Source organism: Quercus lobata, chromosome 10 (genome assembly GCF_001633185.2).
Source record: "Quercus lobata isolate SW786 chromosome 10, ValleyOak3.0 Primary Assembly, whole genome shotgun sequence".
Classification (NCBI taxonomy): domain Eukaryota; kingdom Viridiplantae; phylum Streptophyta; class Magnoliopsida; order Fagales; family Fagaceae; genus Quercus; species Quercus lobata.
This window is the reverse complement of record NC_044913.1, coordinates 21,295,407-21,314,979: the sequence shown is the minus strand read 5'-3', so window position 1 is coordinate 21,314,979 and position 19,573 is coordinate 21,295,407. Positions and strand designations below refer to the sequence as shown.

The following is a 19,573-nucleotide window of genomic DNA, read 5'->3' as shown; positions in this document are numbered from 1 at the left end:
ATACAATACCTTGGTTCTGTCCAAAACTCTCAGTTTTCTCATCTAAGTAGTTGGTTTCCCCATAAGTTTGAGTCCGAGGACCATACAATACCTTGGTTCTGTCCAAAACTCAGTTTTCTCTTCTAAGTAGTTAGTTTCCCCATAGGTTTGAGTCCGAGGACCATACAATACCTTGGTTCTATCCAAAACTCAGTTTTCTCATCTAAGTAGTTGGTTTCCCCATAGGTTTGAGTCCGAGGACCATACAATACCTTGGTTCTGTTCAAAACTCAATTTTCTCATCTAAGTAGTTGGTTTCCCCATAGGTTTGAGTCCGAGGACCATACAATACCTTGGTTCTGTCAAAAACTCAGTTTTCTCTTCTAAGTAGTTGGTTTCCCCATAGGTTTGAGTCTGAGGACCATACAATTCCTTGGTTCTGTCAAAAACTCAGTTTTCTCATCTAAGTAGTTGGTTTCCCCATAGGTTTGAGTCCGAGGACCATACAATACCTTGGTTCTGTCCAAAACTCAGTTTTCTCTTCTAAGTAGTTGGTTTCCCCATAGGTTTGAGTCCGAGGACCATACAATACCTTGGTTCTGTCCAAAACTCAGTTAATACTGATAAGTAGTTGGGGGAAAATAACCCCTCGATTATGGCATAAGACCTTGGTTTTGAGGGAATTATCTCCTCGGCCGAGCCCCTAGAACCATCTATGCGGCTGACGCTACAAAGCGTAACCCCTAGTAAAGAAACATAGCCCCTAGTGGAACTTTACGCTAGAACACAACAACCGGCCGCTAGAAATGACAAGGGAACTGTCCCGACTTACCGTCTATGCCAACACACAAGCCTTTCCCACATACGGCACCAATTGTAAGGACACGATTCGTAATGAACCGTAACAGTGTTGGGTTCGCACGTAAAAAGGCCCAAACAATATCATTTGTAGAGCGTGGGTTTGAAAGGCTATGCCTTGGTCACCAGGCAGTGGGTTTTTCGTGGTGTTCATACATGGTTGTCATTCTCGCCCTAGGAGGCTCAGGTTTTTGGCCATTTTTCCCAGCCCCTCTCCCCGAATTGCTTATTTTTCCTTTTATACTAGCCTGTCTTCCTTATCCAACGTCCACGTGTGGGGTTCGATTTTCTAAGACTAATACTTGTCCCATCAGCCCATACCTAGAGTGGTTGGGGGTGGTTGTAAAAGCTGGAGAATATGGCTCTGTCAGGTGCAGAGTATTGAATGACAGTAAGGGCAGCTTTCCCTGGTCGTTATATTTTCCAGCGTACCCTTTTCTAAATGACGTAGATATTTTAGATCTTTTCCCAAGTTGTGTCTAGATCATTTTTTGTCCTTCCTTCCTGTGAGATCTCGGACCTGCCGAGGACCGAATTGTCCTCAACTGCGTCACAAGGCTATTTTGTACTTGTATTACCGATCCTGGGCTATAACCCTTCTCGGCTCGGGCTTTAGGCCCCTAATGAGTAAATGGGCCAGGGCCACAAATTATTGGGCCCCACAACCATTAAATACCCATATTCAAAGTATGAAATGTTAGGCAACGGATGTTAGGTCAAATCCTAAATCTAGGGTTAAACTTTTATTAAAGAACCTTAGATCTGCCATTTTATTTTGTGTGAAAAAATTTGATGAGAATAGTTAATGAAAAATTTAATTTTGAGCTTCCATAAAAGAAAAGAATGGATTTAAAATAAGAATTCAGATCTGATTGGGATTTTTAATGTGGGGAAAAACAGATTTTTATTTTGAAAACACAAATATTTTATTGAAAGATGTAGATTTGATTTTGATTAAAAAAAAAACTCAGATTTTTATTTTTTTTTAAATGCAGATCAGATTTTTTTATTAAAAATAGACCAAATTTTTATATGGAAAAAATGCAGATAAGATTTTTTTATTAAAGACCAGATCTTTATTTGGAAAAATGCATATGAGATTTTTTTTATTAAAAACATGGTAGATTTTTATTTGGAAAAAATGCAGATAAGTTTTTTTATTAAAAACATGGTAGATTTTTATTTGGAAAAAATGCAGATAAGTTTTTTTATTAAAAACATGGCAGATTTTTATTTGAAAAATTCAGATAAGATTTTTTATTAAAAACAGACCAGATTTTTATTTGGAAAAATGCAGATCAGATTTTTAATGAAAAATAGAGCAGATTTTTATTTAGAAAAAAAATGCATATCAGATTTTTTATTAAAAACATGGGATTTTTATTTGAAAAATTCAAATCTTGTTTTACTTTGAAAAAGAAACAAAGAGAAAAAAAATACAGATCTGACTCTTGATAAAAAAAAAAAAGAAGGAAACTTGCAAATTTGATTTTAGTTTAAAAAAAAAAAAACACACACACACACAAAGAAAAATTGCAGATCTAAAATTCTAAGGCAAGATTCAACCCTAAATCTGGACATGTTCATCAATTAATCATGTGAAAACTTTTGAAAGGAAAAGAGAACATGTGATCACGTATGAGAAACATGATTATTTAAACAAGAAAGAAAACATCATGTCCATGGAAACTAAAACATATATGAAAGCATATTATGGAAACAAAGTTAGAGTTATACTTGCATGAACTTAATCCTCAAGGAAAGAGTTCTTCAAAGAGTAACAATTTTTTTTAAGGATTTAAGTGAAGCCTCTTAACAAAAAAAAATTTCCTAAAGCAGGGCTTCCAGAACTTCTTTAACGTAAGGGGAGAGAGAAATCAAAAAAAGAAGGATCATAAAAAAGGTTAGAAAGAAGGGCCTCTGAATATTGGGAGGCCTCCCCTATTTATAGAGGTGTTAGTTGCTTAGAAAATAAGCTAGGTTTTTAAAAAAAAATTAAGTCCAATCAGCTTTAAAAATAAGCAAAAAACATGAGGGGAAAATCCTAAAAAAAAGGAGATTTGGATAAGAGTAAGCTGATTTTTCAAATCAAAACAAGCTTCAGTATTTTGATCATATATTTTTACTCAAAATTTTGATTAAGCTGAAATGTTGACAGTTGAAGGGAAATTTGATTCTCTACATTTTTTTTTTCAGAAATAGCCTAGTCCAAATTTTGAGTTCTACTATACCAAAAGTGCCTTGTAATGTGAATCTAAAATCTGCTACTTGATTAGCACGTTTTTTAAGTGTTTTCCAACTCTAAAACTGCATTTGGACAAATTTAAGAGTTATTTTCATGATAAACCTTATCCGAAAGTGATAATTAGGTTTTTAAAAATAATTATTTTGAATATAATTATCCCAAAAGTCTAATTATTTACAGTCTTTAATTATTAACAGCTTATTTGTTTTAATCCCATGCAACAAATCGTACTTTAGGAAAAATACTTAACTAATCACAAAAATTCATTTAATTAATTTTAATTATTAACCAATTAAAATTACTTTCAAATAATCACTCATGATCGGTTTCATTTAAACAAAATGTATGCAGACCGTGAAAATTTAATCATGTGATATCTTTCAATCCGACGGTTTGATTTAGGAATTGGGCATACCATCACGACCATTAGAATCTCAAGATCATTTTTATGATATGCAATAAATGAATAAATGCGTGCAATGCAACTCTAAATTTTTTGGGTATATATATGAATGGTTATTTTAGTCATCTTTCAAGATTAAATTATGGGTGCAAAATCGAGTGTCTACACTTTGAGAGAGATAATTAGTGTGTGTGTGAGAGCAAAGAAAAACTAGAGAGATTTTTCTTTAGCCATGAGACATACACAAAAATTATTGTAATTGATTTGATAATAATGAAATTATTTGGAGTTTGTCTCATGGTTTTTCCCTTCAAGGAATAAGGGTTTTCTATGTAAATATTCATGTTTTTGTGTGTGATTGTTATTTTGGATTACTAATATTGTTGATAATATTATTTAGGACTCAAAAAATGGTATCAAAACCCATGGTGGTGTGGGGCAAAGGTGGCAAGGTTATTGGGTTCCTCTTGCAGTTGGAGCGGGAATGAGGTGTGTGTACTTGAAGCCTTTTTGCAAATGGAGTAGGGCGGGCCCTTTCACAGTTGAATCGAGGACACGGTATATTGCACAAAGCAAGCCCATAAGGCCCACATGAATGATCTTGGAAAAGATCCAACAAATGAGTATTATTACCAATGATGCTAGACAACGATGCGGTGCAAAGTTCCTATGGAGGATAAAAGACATCATGGGTTGATACGTAGAGGCCCATGGATGATGCACTAGTGAAGGGAAAGACCTATTAGGCAAGGGAGAGAGAGTAGGACTTGTTCATGGTCTACAGAGAGGTCTTGAAGCCCACAGAGAGGCAAAAACTCACATGTGAGGGGGAGATTGTTGGGTTACACACGTGAGTGAAGTCCCACATTGAATAAAGATAGGAAGAATAAGTGATTAATATAACATAATTGAGCATGTACCCATTGGACTTAGGTCTTTTGGGTTAAAGTGTGTCTCTATATATTATATTAATTACTCAAGAAAGCCCTCCAAGATGTTTATCTTCCCAACACTAGTTTCATCATTCTCTTGATTGTATTAGTAATTCACAAATGCACAATATTATTGGACAAACACATAAACTTCAAATTGGGAATTAATTAGAATGAATGAAAAATTTTGACATAAAAAAAAAAACCTTTAAGCACATGCTACATGCGTGCAATTTGGCTAATATTAATAATACAAATAGAATGAAGTAACCATATTGTAATTATACAAAGAGATTTCATTTAGCATATTGTTGCTAAGATCGTTTCGGTACCTGATCAATAATTGGAGTAAATTTAATTTTTCTTAAGCTAATTTAAATTGAGTTTAGATTAAATCATTTAGGAATCCTGTAAATTGTTCTTAAGACCAACCCTCTATGCACACCCATATTTCTTGTCTAAAAATCTATAAATATAAGAATTTGGAGTCTGATAGACCTTTTCAACCCAGCCCTATCAATTGGGATTGTTATAAATGAACACATTTTCAACCTAGCCCATTCAATTGGGATTATGCAAAAAGAACACATTGAGAGTTACTCTCATCTCATGACACTCTTAGTTGTATCAATAATTCATAAATGTATAATATTATTGCAAAAGTGTGTAAACCTTAAATTAGAATGAATGGAAAATTATGACACTAACTCCGCCTCCTCAATAATAAGAGCCAAGTACCCATGAAGTGTATGTGATGAGGTTAGTTATATATATATATATATATATTAATAATTGTTTTAAGGCGATAAACCCATTTTGATAAGGGAGATCAATTTTCGTTTGAACTTTGAATTTATTCAATTGAGTTATTGTCTTTGGTGGGGGGGTTTGAATTTTTCGAACTAGCCCAGTAATTTCTATGTTTGGCCTCCTTATTTTATGTTCTTAAAACTTGTGTAACTATTTAGCAAGGTCAAATTTGGAAACATATTAAATTGGATAGCAGATCCTTCACACTCAATTTTTTTTAATCCACTCGGACGGTTCATTGAACTGTAAAAGGGAGAGGTTCAAGGTTTTTGAGGTCGAACCGGGATCAAACCGTGATAATGTCATAATTAATTTAATAATTAATTAAAGCCTAAATATAGATATTAAATTTATAAAACTAGCAAAATTGACAATATATCTATATATGTGTGGGAAATTTAATGATTTTCAAGCATATATTTAATAATTAAATAAGAAAGTTAATAAAATAAAATAATAACCATGAAAACATTAAAATTTATAACTAATTTTTGAAGTAAAGTTGAATATCTTTGAAGGATTTTAATTATAATTTTTTTATTCCTTGTAAGAGATGGATAATTTAATTAAGTAGAATAAAATTGAGTTAAGTTTTTTTTTTTTTTTAAAAAAATTGCTAAGGGGTTGGACCGCACGGTTCTTGCCGGTTCGTGCGGTCTAACCCCGATTTTAGGGGTTCACAGAATTAACAAAAAATTTGGTTCTTTAGGCTTAAAAAACTAGTTTTCATCCCGGTTCCCAGTTTCCAAGACCCGACCTCTCGGTCCGGTCCGGTTATGAAAACCTTACTCTATATCATGTATAGCTAAGTGATAAGTTTGTATCATTTAAAATTTTGTAGTTAGAACATCAAGCAAAAAATATTGTCGTCAACCCAAAATTTTGGAAGTGATGTGTCCTAAGAACTTGGACTTTTTTTTTTTTTTTTTTTTGAGGGGGAACTTGGACTTATTATTATTATTATTGTAAAGACACAAAAAATCAAGCTGGTCCAAACCCACTTAGAACAATGAAGTTTGTTTAGCTCAACTAGGCCCATATCAATAGATATTTGTAAGAAAGTGGGTTAAAAGAAAGGAGAGGGGGCTTAGCCCGAGGACAATAATTGGGTAAGACTGATTGAAGATCAAAGTTTATGTATATATAAGGTTTATTACAGGCTTGTCCGAGGAGATAGTTCTTACACAAACTGGTTCACTATTCACTTTCTTTCTCTAAATGTTCTTGTTCTAATTTCTAGCCTTAGAGTATTTCTCTGGATCCTCTCATCAGGAAGCTCCCTTTCATCTTATATACTCCCCAGCTTGTTGCATCTTGGCCCTTCATTTACCATTTTCCAGATTCTCCTTTGAACACTTGTCCTCTTAAACTTCAGGTGAAAATGGTAGAAGAAGCTGCTTAGTTGTGAATTCCACTGTTCGGGTCATTTCCTTATTAATGCGGCTGATAAAGATGTTACCAGTTATTTAATGTGGAGGAGGAATTAGGTAAACTTTCACTGAAAGCTTCCATCAACCACTCTGATCCTCAATCTAAACACTATTCCCTTCATTTGAACTTCCAAGAAGTATTTTGTCTCTTTTCCTCTTGTCCTCGGGCAGACCCTCTCCCCGGACTTTGAGTGCTCCTCTAGTGAGAACTACGCCTTATTGCATCATTCCTCAATTCTCGGGCACCCACAATTATTATTATTGGACATAATTTTTAAAGGTTAAGAGATTGTGATAGAAGAAGATGGTAGATAATTTTGACTGAATTTTTGTTTAGTACTGTTAAAAGTGGTAAAATCATTTTTTTTAATTTTCTTTTTGATTTTTTTTGGGAAAAGCCGTTTTAACTTATAGATAAGGCTATTTTAAAATTTTCTTAACTCAATTGACTTTTTGCTAACTTTGATACGATTATTGTCAAATAATCTAGTCATGCAAATCTAATATATATATAGACTAGTCTCTAAGTATATGCATTGCACGTGTTCATAAGTTCTTTTAATTTTTTTGGTAAAAGTTAATAATTTGTATCTATTATAATTTGGGATTACTACATTTTCTAATTACAAAAAAACATAAGAGTGTGATGGAAATAATTTTCACCCAAAAACACATAATACTTATCACTCCTAAGTTTTTTTTTGTGATTGAAAAATGTAGTAATCTCAAATTATAATATATGCAAATTATTAACCTTTACCCAAAAATTCAAAGAGTCTCTAAGCGTGCTGAGAGACTAGTACTATTAATAATAGGATTCCTATTTAGATTTCAACATTTTGCGAACTAAAGTACCCTTACACAAATTCTCAAACTTTTTAAAATATCTATATCTTTTAGTTAAATAATTTTAAATAAAAAAAAAACTAGTTAAAAGAGTAATTTATTGTTCCAAAGTTTAGACTTTTTCTTTTATCTTTTCCATTTGGCCTAAAACTTAAGACACTATTTCTATCCTATTTTTAAAAATTATTCCACCTTATCTTATCTCTTTCTTAAAAAAAAAAAATACACACGATTATTTATATATTATTTTTAAACACTATAATACTAAACCTAAAAAAAAAAGTATTATTACACGCACAAAATACCTATGATGATTCTAGTGTTAAAATAATTTGTTTTGTTCTTTGATCATACTAAAATATAAATAGACATTTTTACAACTTACTGAATTTGATCAAATTTGATCTCCTCTTGTAATAGAGATAATTGTCTCCACGTAGCAATGTTTTATTATTAAGGGAAATAATAACAGATGTTCTGACAATAATAGTTAATAATTTATTAAAATAATTTATAAAAAAAATTAATATTTGGATAAATTTTTCCATTTCTTTATTAAAATTTTTCTAAAATTGATAGATAACCATTAAAGTTAAAATGAAAAATGAAAACCTACGCTATCGTCAGGCATGACGAACTCACATTCATTATTCACCTAAAGATTAGATATATAGATTAGCCCACCGGCCACAGAGTCAAAAGCTTGTGTCATCTAAAGTCTAAAGCTTGTCAGCCATGTCCACCACCACCACCACCACCACCGGTGCACACATCCTTGCTTACACCTACCCAGCCTCAGGCCACATCATACCGCTCCTCGACCTCACACACCAATTACTCCGCCGCGGCCTCACCGTCACTGTTGTAGTCATCCCCACCAACCTCCCTTTGCTCCAACCCCTCCTTTCTCTCCACCCTTCTTCACTCCAACCCTTAGTTCTCCCAGCTCCTGAACCTCCCACTCCCTCATGGAAAAGTCGCATGGCCAAGGACCAAGCCATGCGTGATCTTCACCACCCATTTCTCCTCAACTGGTTCCATTCTCACATTTCACCCCCCATAGCTATAATCTCCGATTTCTTCCTCGGCTGGACCTACCACCTCGCTAAACAACTCGGCTTGCCACGTGTCGTCTTCTCTCCCTCCAGTGCTTCTGGCTTGTCAGTTCTTTTCTCACTATGGCGTGACTTACCCAAAAAGGAAGATCCTGAAGATATGGATTTTCAGGTCTTGTTACCTAAAATCCCTAATTCCCCAGTTTACCCTTGGCGGCAACTCCCTAATCAGTATAAAAACTGTAAAGAAGGAGACGCAGATTGGGAATTTAGCAAAAACAACATGCTTGATAATTTCGCTAGCTGGGGTTTGGTTGTCAACTCGTTCACTGAGTTGGAGCGAGTTTACTTGGATCATTTGAGGACCGAACTCGGGCACGATCGAGTCTGGGCTGTGGGCCCGTTATTGCCTCTTGTAGATGACGTGGTTGGATCCTCTAGCAGAGGTGGGTCCAGCTCAATACCATGTGAACAAGTGATGGCGTGGTTAAATTCGCGAAATGACAATTCCGTTGTTTATGTTTGCTTTGGGAGTCGTACAACGTTGAATACTAAACAAATGGATGTGTTGGTTTCAGCTTTGGAGCAAAGTGGGGTCGAGTTTATTTTGTGTGTGAGGGGCTTGGATGAGCGGCTTGTGGGTGTGGGTGATGATCGCGGTGTGATTCCTAATGGGTTTGAAGATCGTGTGGAGGGTAGGGGTTTTGTGATTAAAGGATGGGCTCCACAAGTGGCTATACTGAAGCACCGAGCTGTGGGTGCATTCTTGACTCACTGTGGGTGGAACTCGGTGTTGGAAGGGATCACTGCTGGGGTGGTGATGCTGACATGGCCAATGGGTTCAGATCAGTTCACGAATGCAAGACTACTGGTTGATCAGCTAGGCGTGGGAATTCGAGTTGGTGAGAATATAGAGAATATTCCTGAGCCCTCAAAGTTAGCTCATCTATTGGTGGAGTCGGTGAGTGCAACAAGGCTAGAGAGAGTCCGAGTTAAGGAGCTTAGTGATGCAGCTTTGGGTTCGATCAAAGGAGGCAGCTCGGATAAAGATTTGGATGAGTTTGTGGAGCGACTATACCTAGGTGTTGCCAAAATTAGAACGTATACACTAAGAATTTGACAACAAATTTGACACATGTTAATGTGTTTGATTGTTAGCTGCAGGTAATATGTGAGAATTAGTATAAGTTTCCCACATCAGTGTAAAAAATGGAATGAATGTTTTTAAATTTTACTTTTTGATCATAATGAAGAAAAAACAGAAAGGAAAAAACGACCACATCTTTATTGCATTCTTTTCCACGTATTAAGATGCTGATAAAGAGTATTTTTGGTTTGAATTATATATCTATGATTTTTTTCATTTAAGAAACAAACACGAAAAGGAGATAGATACAGTTCTAACATAAAAGTACATCATAAGTTTCATTTAAAAGCATGTAGATTATTTGTAATTTTTCAAAATCTCCCTCTTTTTTGTGTGGATACATCGATAATTTTAGAGTATATGTTTTAAACCTTAGATGTTTTCATTGGAAACATAAAAAAAGTATCAATTAAGCTCTTAGCATCTCTCTCTTTGATTTGTTAAAATACAATTGTATTTTTATTTACTTTAAGCAAATTAATACATATGGGAGTAAGTCAACAAATATAAAAATTAGTTCTAGGAAGTTAACACAAAAAAGTTTCAAACATGTTCAAAATTCTTAATTTGTCTTTAATTGATTAAGATTGAGAGAAAAGACAAGGAAGTTAACATGAAAAGCTAAAACTTCAACCATATTGCCAAGAGCCTTATTGGTTGGCACTTTTTAGTGTTTTTAATAGAGATATTCAATGTTCAAATCTATACCTCTAATCAGCAAATTATAAATTTAAAAAAAAAATTGGAAAACATTATATGTAGTTATTAGATTCTTTTAACACCCACTGTATTTTAAACACCAAGTTCTTTTGGCATAGGAGTTTGAAACTCAAGCAAATTTAATAATTCCCATTATAGATAAGAAATTTCCCTCCACCCGAAATCATCAAATTTCACCTTTGCAATTTTATTAGTATGCTAGGGATTGTGATTAATTACTTCACCTTATCCTACTAAACATTAATTACTAACTAACTTAAGCTAAGCATTGTATTACCAGAATCTCTATAATCTAAGTAGGGGTGGCAAAATTGAATACGACCCGCAAACCCGACATGACACGACATGAAATTAGCAGTTTATGGGTTGATAATGGGTTCATGTCATATTCGGGTTGACACGACTAACCTGTTTAATAAACGGGTTGGCTTAGTGTTCAACTTATGAAACCCGTTTGACCTATTTAATTAAATAACATTTTACCAATATACCCTTCAAACCCTAGGTATATAAACTTATTAGTTGTTGTGGTTTATTTTCTTTGACATATTGTGATTGATTATTTGTAATATTAAGATATGTTTTAGTTTTGAATGATTATTTGTGATACAGTTACTCGTTAGTTCTGAATTTTATATTAAAAATATTTATTTGTTTGTTTCTTTGTTTTGTTTTGTTTTTTTTTTTTTTTTGTTGATAAAATCTAATAAACAGGTTGAAACAATTGACCTGTTTAATAAATGGGTCATGTTAGGGTTGAGAAATCTTGACCCGTTTAGTAAACATGTCGGGTTAGTTTTGACCTATATAGTTAGTTACTCATAAGTTGACACGACATAAACACGAGTTGTCACCCCTAAATCTGAGATCTTAATAGTCATGCAAAGCTTGGACTACGTGTATGGAAGTGAAAATAAGCCACCATATGAAAATGTAGATGATTGGAATGATGATTGTCAATCTTGGGTCTAATAAGCATAGTTGTCAGTATCATACGATACGCAATACGTACGTACGATATGTATCTGTGGGGCCAGAGAACTTACGACCTGGCCCACTCTCCACTAAGGCCCAGGGCCCGTGCCGAGGAGGGTAGTTGCCGAGGACGAGTAGAGAAATGCCAAATAGCTTAGAGACCCAGCCGAGGATGACCATGTCCTCGGCATCCCAAGACTTCAAAGGGAAAAGCGACATCTCGTCGAAAGCTGCCTCTAAAACGCCCCCAGAGAAAGAGGCGAGTAGAATGGGACCCATATGGGGGTACAGAGTGGGGGTGGTTCAAGGTAAATACGTCACCCCCGCATTGAATGTGCCCACAAACGTCCTAACCATATTAATGAGAAAAGACGCCTGAACAGTGTGGCTTCGGTTAATGCAACTAACAAAAAGCAGGGGGAGGCGGCTGATGGGACAGGTATTCGAATAGGAACCTGCCTGATAAACAGGTGGAGGGTCAGGATTAACCGAGAAGGGCTATATAATGTAAAGACTTGTGCGCCAAAAAGAGGCTCCCAAACGAGGGAGTCCTAAAAAAGGAGAGAATAATAAGGAGATGAAGCTCCTTGGACGGGATTTAAGAACCGGAGCCACCCATAACATGCCGGAATGGATTATTATTATATACGAAGGTTCATCCTCGTGCAAATCACTATGGAAACCGTGACTAACTACCGTTCGGTGACCAAGACCTTGCCTTTCAAACCCACGCTCTACAAATTATATTGTTTGGGCCCTCAACGTGCGAACCCAATATCATTTTGGGGTCGTTACAAATTGAGTCCTTATAGTATCGTATCATGTACAAAAAGTTTCGTATCATAAAAGTGTATTGTAAGTGCTCATGAATCGTCTGATACATAGGTGCGTATCGTATGAATCATATCGTATTGATGAATCGTACGATACATAAACATGTGGGTTTAAAATGTGTTTTTTTTGTTAAAATTTGTGGTTTTATTTGATTTAAACAAGTTGTTAGACTTTGTTAACACAAAATTATTGGGAAACTTAATTGAGTCTAATGATATAGCAAGTCCATGAGTTTTTTTCATCCCTTCTCTTTCTTCTACAAAATTTAGACAATACTCATAACACTCACTTTCATATGTGCAAATTTATTTTCTATGCTATTAATAATGTATTAAATAAAAATATAATTATTTTTTATTTTGTTATCATTATTTTGAGTCTAAAAAGCTAGAATGCCAAGAAAAAATATAAAGAAAAAATTATTAGAATAAAAAAACCAAAAAAGAAGAAGTAAATGTTGATAATAATAAAGAAAATGTCTATGAAAAAATAATTTTGTAAGATGCTGAACATGATGATAAGATTGACTTAGATGGAGTTGATTAGCCAAGATGGTGAAAAGATATTATTATTTTGGTTTGTAAGGACACAAATTGACCCAAAGCCTAACGGATATGAACAATGACCCAACAAGCCCACAACAATAGATTTGTTAGAGAGTGAGTTTAATAGATGAAGACTTAATGAATCAAGTAAGAATCACAGTGAATTGGTTTAATGTTATAGTGATTGAGAGGTATAACTTGAAGAGAAAAATGCTCCTCGTTGGAATCTGAAGAAGGTACGTTCTTATATATATATATATATATATTTCGAACTTGTACAAATACCCGTAGTTCTTAGTTACATTTAGTTCTTTTTCTCTCCCCTTTCTTTTCTCAGATGTCCCCCTCATGTAAAGGAATTCTTTCCAAGGATGTCAATACCGTACCGGAGGCCGTACCGGTTTGGCCACCGGTACGATATATTTCGGATACCGTTCAATACCGGTGTACCGTTTCGGGTTTACCGCTATTTTTTATATTTATAAATATATATATATATATATATATATGTATGTATGTGTCTGTGTATATATATATTATAATAAATATAAAAGTTTACCATAAAACATTTCCTCAATTCAGAACTAATTATTCATAGTTTTAGACTTTAGTATCAATTAAAAGGGAAAAAAAATAAAAAAATAAAATAGAAAGCTTAAAAGTTACCATTGCATACTAAGAAAACAAATAATACTAATAAGTTAATACAAATAAGTTACCATTTTGTCCTAACAAAAGTTCAAAAATTACAAAACTTAAAAAAAAAAAAAAAAAAAAAAACTTTTTTCTGTACCGGCCGGTATTTTTTCCGGTACGAAACAGGAGGGTTAAGTGTACCGGATTGCTGGCCGGTACAGCCGGTACGGTACGGAATTGATAACCTTGATTCTTTCCCTTTTATACTCCTTCTCCTTCTCCCATCTTAGTCTTCCACTTGTTGATCAATTAACTGATCTTCTAGATGCTTGTCCTATCAGAACTTTTCTGAAGTCTGTGTGTGTAGTTGTAAGGCTAAAAATCATTGTTTAGGCTTTACCTCCACATTAATGCGACCAGTTGGTTAGGTGCAAAGCATTCAATGTGGTGGTAGCAGTCTTCTTTCCAGATATTTCTCAGTTCTCTGTTGACTCACCCCTCTGAAGCTTATCCTCCCAAGCATGGTTGCCCCTTGCCCAGTATTTGTTGGGTGGTCGGGCTTCAGATTTCTGTTTTGTTGTCCGAGGAAGTTTGGCTCCTCGGGCAACATCATTTGTTTGTTGTTATCAGCCCTCGTCCTCGGCCTCTTAACCATTTTGTCCTTATTAATACTTGGTTGTCCTCGGGCTCCTTGGCGTCCTCGATCATGGCTCATGGCCCAATACCCCTACTCGGCCCTTTCATCCCCACATGGTTCATATATCACGTATTACTTCTGAGTTTAATAAATTTGAATGTACATGTTATAAACATAAATTAATTTGATTTATTTAGTTAGCTTTATTAAATTTTATTACATAAGTAATGATTAAATTGGTTATTAGTTGAATATATTTTAAATTTATAATGAATATAATTTTATTATGTGTTTGTGTATCTTACGATACATGATTCGATACAATACACAATACAGAAAAATCAAAAATTGATTCACGATTTGACATCTATTATTAGAGCATCACCATCAGGTGTGCCAAATGCCAAATATTTGGCATTTGGCACACTAAACACCAAAAACAGAGTATCATGAGGTGTGTTAAATGTGTCAAAATTTTGAGACATGCTACAGTATCGTCTCAACTTTGGCACGGTATAGAACAAAATGGCAAATGGTTTAATTATTTTTTATTCTCTTTTCTCTCTCCTCTTTCTTTACACTATTCCTTTTTTTTTCCTCTCCTCTCTCATTCTTCCTTAGACATTCAGATTGGACCTATCAACCTATCTCTTCTTTCACTCTTTTTTCTTCTCATTGTTGTTGCTTTTCTCTCTTCTGTTCAGCCTTGTCGCGCCACCTGATGCCGATCAATGTTGCTGTGGGTTTTTTTTTTTTTTTTGGTAATGATTTGATGGGTGGGTTCGGCAGTGGGAGTGTTCAAATGGTGATGGGCAGATCGGTTAGGTTCTGGATGTGAATTCGGTGGTGGGTGGGCCGGCTTGTGGATGGGTTTACGGTGGGTGGGTGGGTCGGCGGTGGGTGGGTGCGAATTTGGTTGTCTTTTTTTGTTTTTTTGTGGTGGTGGTTTTGGTGTTTTGCTGTGGTGGTTCTAGTGTGAGATGGTGGTGGGGTGGGATGTGGGGTGTTGATGGGTGGGTGGGTTGGCAGCGGGTGGGTTAGCAGCGGTAGTGGGTGGGTCGGCCTCGTCGTGGAGTCAGCTCTTTTCTCTCATTTCTCTCTGTATATTGGTGGCTAATGGATTTTTGTTGGTGGTGGCGGGTGTACCTATGGGTGGTGGTGGCAGGCTGTGCTTGGGTATGGTGGTGGCGGCGAGCTGTGCTGTGTATGGTGGTGGGTTTGTCACTGGTTGTGTTTGTGTATGTAGGGGGTTTTTATTTTGTATTTTTTATATTTATGGTTTTTTTAATATTATTTTAATATTGGTATATATTATTTCAATATATAGAATTAAAAAATAGAAGATGTGATAAATGGTGAATTGTAAAATGGAGTGTTAAAATAATAAAGTAGGCTTTTGGTGTGTCAAAATGACATTTTTTTTTTTAAACAACTGATGGTGCTACTTTGTGTAGTTGGATATGCATGCTTTAATGTGTTATTTGGCATTTAGGTCTAGGAACTCAATTTTTTCGAGTTTTGCTCTCATTCCTCCAATCACTTGTATTCAAACTTTACCCATTATTTTTTGATAGATTCTTTGACTTTGAACATTGAAAGAGAAATCACAAAAAAATTTATTATATAATCAATCTTGATAATATTAGGATTTATAATATGTTTCGATTAACAAGTGTCCTTGAGATATTTGTTAATGAATTATTTTAGAAAAATTTTAATATTATTTTTATGTGAAATATAAAATACTATAAAAAACAAATATCCTTTAGGAATCCATTAACAAAATCATTTAAAATAATATCAAGTTTTACTTTAATAGGTGATTGAATTTAAATGTATTGAGAAATCATTATTATTATTTATTTATATTTTATTAATATTGAATAGATTCTAATTAAATTACCATATATTAATTTAGCTTAATGGGAATATAATTTGTATCGTTCTTTGATCATACTAAAATATAAATATAAAATTTTACAACTTACTGAATTTGATCAAATTTGATCTCCTCTTATAATATATGAGTTCGTTTAATGTTTGTTCTTAGAGTGTATATTAATTATCCATTTTAGAAAGATTTTTATAAGAAATTAAAAAAAAAAATTGTTAAGAAAGTAAGACACTTTCATTTTTTTTTTTAAATACTTCTTAAAATAATTTTACTTGGAGTATAAACCTACGCTATCGTCAAGCATGGCGAATTCAAATTCAGTATTCACCTACAGATTAGATTAGCCCACACAGACATAAACGAAGTCAAAGACTCAAACTCAAAAGCCAAATAGTGTTCTAACTTCTAAAAACTGTCATCCAAAGTCTAAAGCTTGTCAGCCATGTCCACCGCCACCACCGCCACCGGTGCACACATCCTTGTTTACACCTACCCAGCCTCAGGCCACATCATACTGCTCCTCGATCTCACCCACCGATTACTCCACCGCGGTCACACCGTCACCGTTGTAGTCCTCCCCACCAACCTCCCTTTGCTCCAACCCCTCCTATTTCTCCACCTTTCTTCACTCTACCCCTTAGTTCTCCCAGCTCCTAAACGTCCCACTCCCTCATGGAAAAGTCGCATGGCCAAGGACCAAGCCAGGCGTGACCTTCACTACCCATTTCTCCTTAACTGGTTCCATTCTCACCTCTCTCCCCCCATAGCTATTATCTCCGATTTCTTCCTCGGCTGGACCCACCACATCGCTAAACAACTCGGCTTGCCACATGTCTTCTTCTCTCCCTTCGCTGCTTCTGGATTGTCAATTCTTTTCTCACTATGGCGTGACTTACCCAAAAATGAAGATCCTACAGATATGAATTTTCAGGTCTTGTTTCCTAGAATCCCAAATTCCCCAGTTTTCTCACCACCCAAACACCAAGCACCAAGCAAGTAGCAAAAAAAGAAAAAAAAGAAAAAGAGAACGGAGAAGAAGTAGAGACCGTGAGAGAGAGGGACTGGAGAGTGGAGTGTGCTGCCGTCTGTGAGAAGAAGTACCGGTCGACGCATTGGAGGGGGTCGAGGCGATCGGTGGGGGTGGAGCCGGAGGCGAGGTTGACGAAGCGGAGGAAGGCGACAGAGGAGTGGCGGATGGAGTTGGAGCCAAAGAGGGAGTCGGTGGCTTTGAGGTGGGAGCGGGAGCATGAGACGGTGGAGAAGAAGTCGGAGATGGAGACTTGGTTGGTGATGAGGCTGGTGCGGATCCTGGAGCTTGAGCGAGAGCCAAGGTGGCTAACTTTACAGAGAACAGAGAGAGTGAGAGCGAGAGTGAAAAGTGTGGCTGGGTAGGGTTTTCCAACTTTTATTTTTATAGTTTAATAGAAATTTACTTAGTTTGATCGTAATTAGTTAATCTAATGGGCCTAATGTTTTAAAATAAAATGAAAGGGCTGGAGCCCCAACTAATGTACAAACTAGAGGCCCATGTATTTTATTTTATTTTTTTTAATAATAACTGACGGAGGCCCAAATTACAAATATATACAGATTTTATATTAAAATTTTTCTGTAAAATATATTATAATATGTTTGGTTTGGTTTTGGTCGGTTCGGTGTATTCAAACATGAAACCGAAACAGAACTAAAATTTCGGTTTTTAAAAATTAAAAATCGAAACCCAACCTAATCAAAATTTTGGCAATGGTTTAGTCGGTTTTGGTCGGTTTTTTCGATTCGTTGGTTTTTTGCACACTTCTATCGCTAGTTGGGGTTTGGTTGTCAACTCGTTCATTGAGTTAGAGCGAGTTTACTTGGAGCATTTGAGTACCAAACTCGGGCACGATTGAGTCTGGTTTGTGGGCCCGTTACTGCCTCTGGAAGATGATGTGATTGGATCCTCTAACAGAGGTGGGTCTAGCTTAATACCATGTGCACAAGCGATGACATGGCTAGATTCGCTACATGATAGTTCTGTTGTTTATGTTTGCTTCGGGAGTCGTACAACGTTGACTACTAAACAAATGGATGTGTTGGTTTCGGCTTTGGACCAAAGTGGGGGTCCAATTTATTTTTTGCGTGAGGGGCTCGGATGATCGACACGTGGGTTTTGATGATGTTATTGGTGTGATTCCTAATGGGTTTGAAGATCGCGTGGAGGGTAGGGGTTTGGTGATTAAAGGAAGGGCCCCCACAAGTGGCTATACTGAGGCACCAAGCTGTGGGTGCGTTCTTGACTCACTGTGGGTGGAACTCGATGTTGGAAGGGATCACTACTGGGGTGGTGATGTTGACGTGGCCAATGGATGTGGAGTAGTTCGCAAATGCAAAACTACTGGTTGATGAACTAGGTGTGGGAATTTGAGCTGGTGAGAGCGTAGAAAACATTCCTGAGTCTAGTGAGTTAGCTCGCCTATTGGTGGAGTCGGTGAGTGCAACAAGACCAAAGAGAGTGCGTGTCAAAGGGCTCAGTGATGCGTCATTGGGTGCTATCAAAGGAGGGAGCTCGGATAAAGATATAGATGAGTTTGTGGAGTGGCTAAGTAGGTGAGGTCAACTATGGAAGGAATGTTTTGGAATTTTACTTTTCATTCATAACATAAAAATTTAAAAATGAAAAATAAAAAAGAAGTCTTCATTGCATTTATTTTTCTCACGTATTAAGAATTTAAGATGCTAATGAAGTGTATTTTTTGGTTTGAATTATCTGTGATTTTTTCTTGTGTTTATAGAAACAAACACACATAGGGGAGAGTGATGTTCTTCTATGTTCTAATTCAGAATCATACAAAAAACTACACTCAAAAGTAAGATAAATTATTTGTAAAGTTTATTTAAATTATTTGTAGTATTTCAAAATCTTTGTGTATGTGGATTTATAGATGTTTTTGTTAAAAATTTTAAACAAGCCACCTCATCAAAAACCCCAGTCCTTGCCAAAACCTCCTCTGCTCTCCAAAGCCTTTCTTTTATTTGCTTTATGATTTTTTTCACATTACCAAAATGGTCTCGATCCCAAGCTTTTAATCGTTTCTTACATCTCTGAAGTTTCTTAATTGCCTTGAACATGGGTGTACCATTAGGAGTATAGTCCCATGCCCTAAAATTACTTCTCCACAATTCGGATCAGACACCCACATGGCCTCAAAGCGAAACGGTTTCTCAAGAACCAAAATTATTTATTTTTCAAAAGCTAATCATAAATAGGAATGTCTCTATAGTTAGTCATTTCTATCATCCTTTACACTGGGTTGTGCTTTTTTTTATTTTTTTATGAAAAGATAAGAAATGGGTTGAGCCTTTTTCTCTGGGTTGGAACCAAAACACATAGGTGCACTAGAAAATAGAGTTAATTACCACCCATGCATGAGTAATAAGGTTGTGGTACAAACTTCTAAAGCAAAAAATGCTTTTTTTTTTCTCTAACCATTCACAGCTGAGTTTGATTGTTATGCTTATGCACTAAAGAGTGAGTATCCCAACTAATCAAATATGTATTTTTTCTTTTTGAAGTTTTTCTTGCTATGTCCCTCCCAGGTCTCCCTTTAGTGCTAGAAATGAGATTAAAAAAAAAAATATAGTTTTGAG

General features: G+C 35.5%; 1 protein-coding gene and 1 pseudogene across 1 annotated transcript; both read left to right on the top strand.

Annotated features, from left to right (window-relative positions):
• Positions 1-8,114: 8,114 nt before the first annotated feature.
• On the top strand, positions 8,115-9,850 carry LOC115962842 (UDP-glycosyltransferase 89B2-like). Its single transcript, XM_031081713.1, has one exon. The coding sequence runs from the start codon at positions 8,239-8,241 to the stop codon at positions 9,676-9,678; it is 1,440 nt and encodes a 479-aa protein (XP_030937573.1). The 5' UTR covers positions 8,115-8,238; the 3' UTR covers positions 9,679-9,850.
• A 6,538-nt stretch (positions 9,851-16,388) lies between these two features.
• Positions 16,389-18,536, top strand: LOC115964499 (annotated as a pseudogene).
• Positions 18,537-19,573: the final 1,037 nt, after the last annotated feature.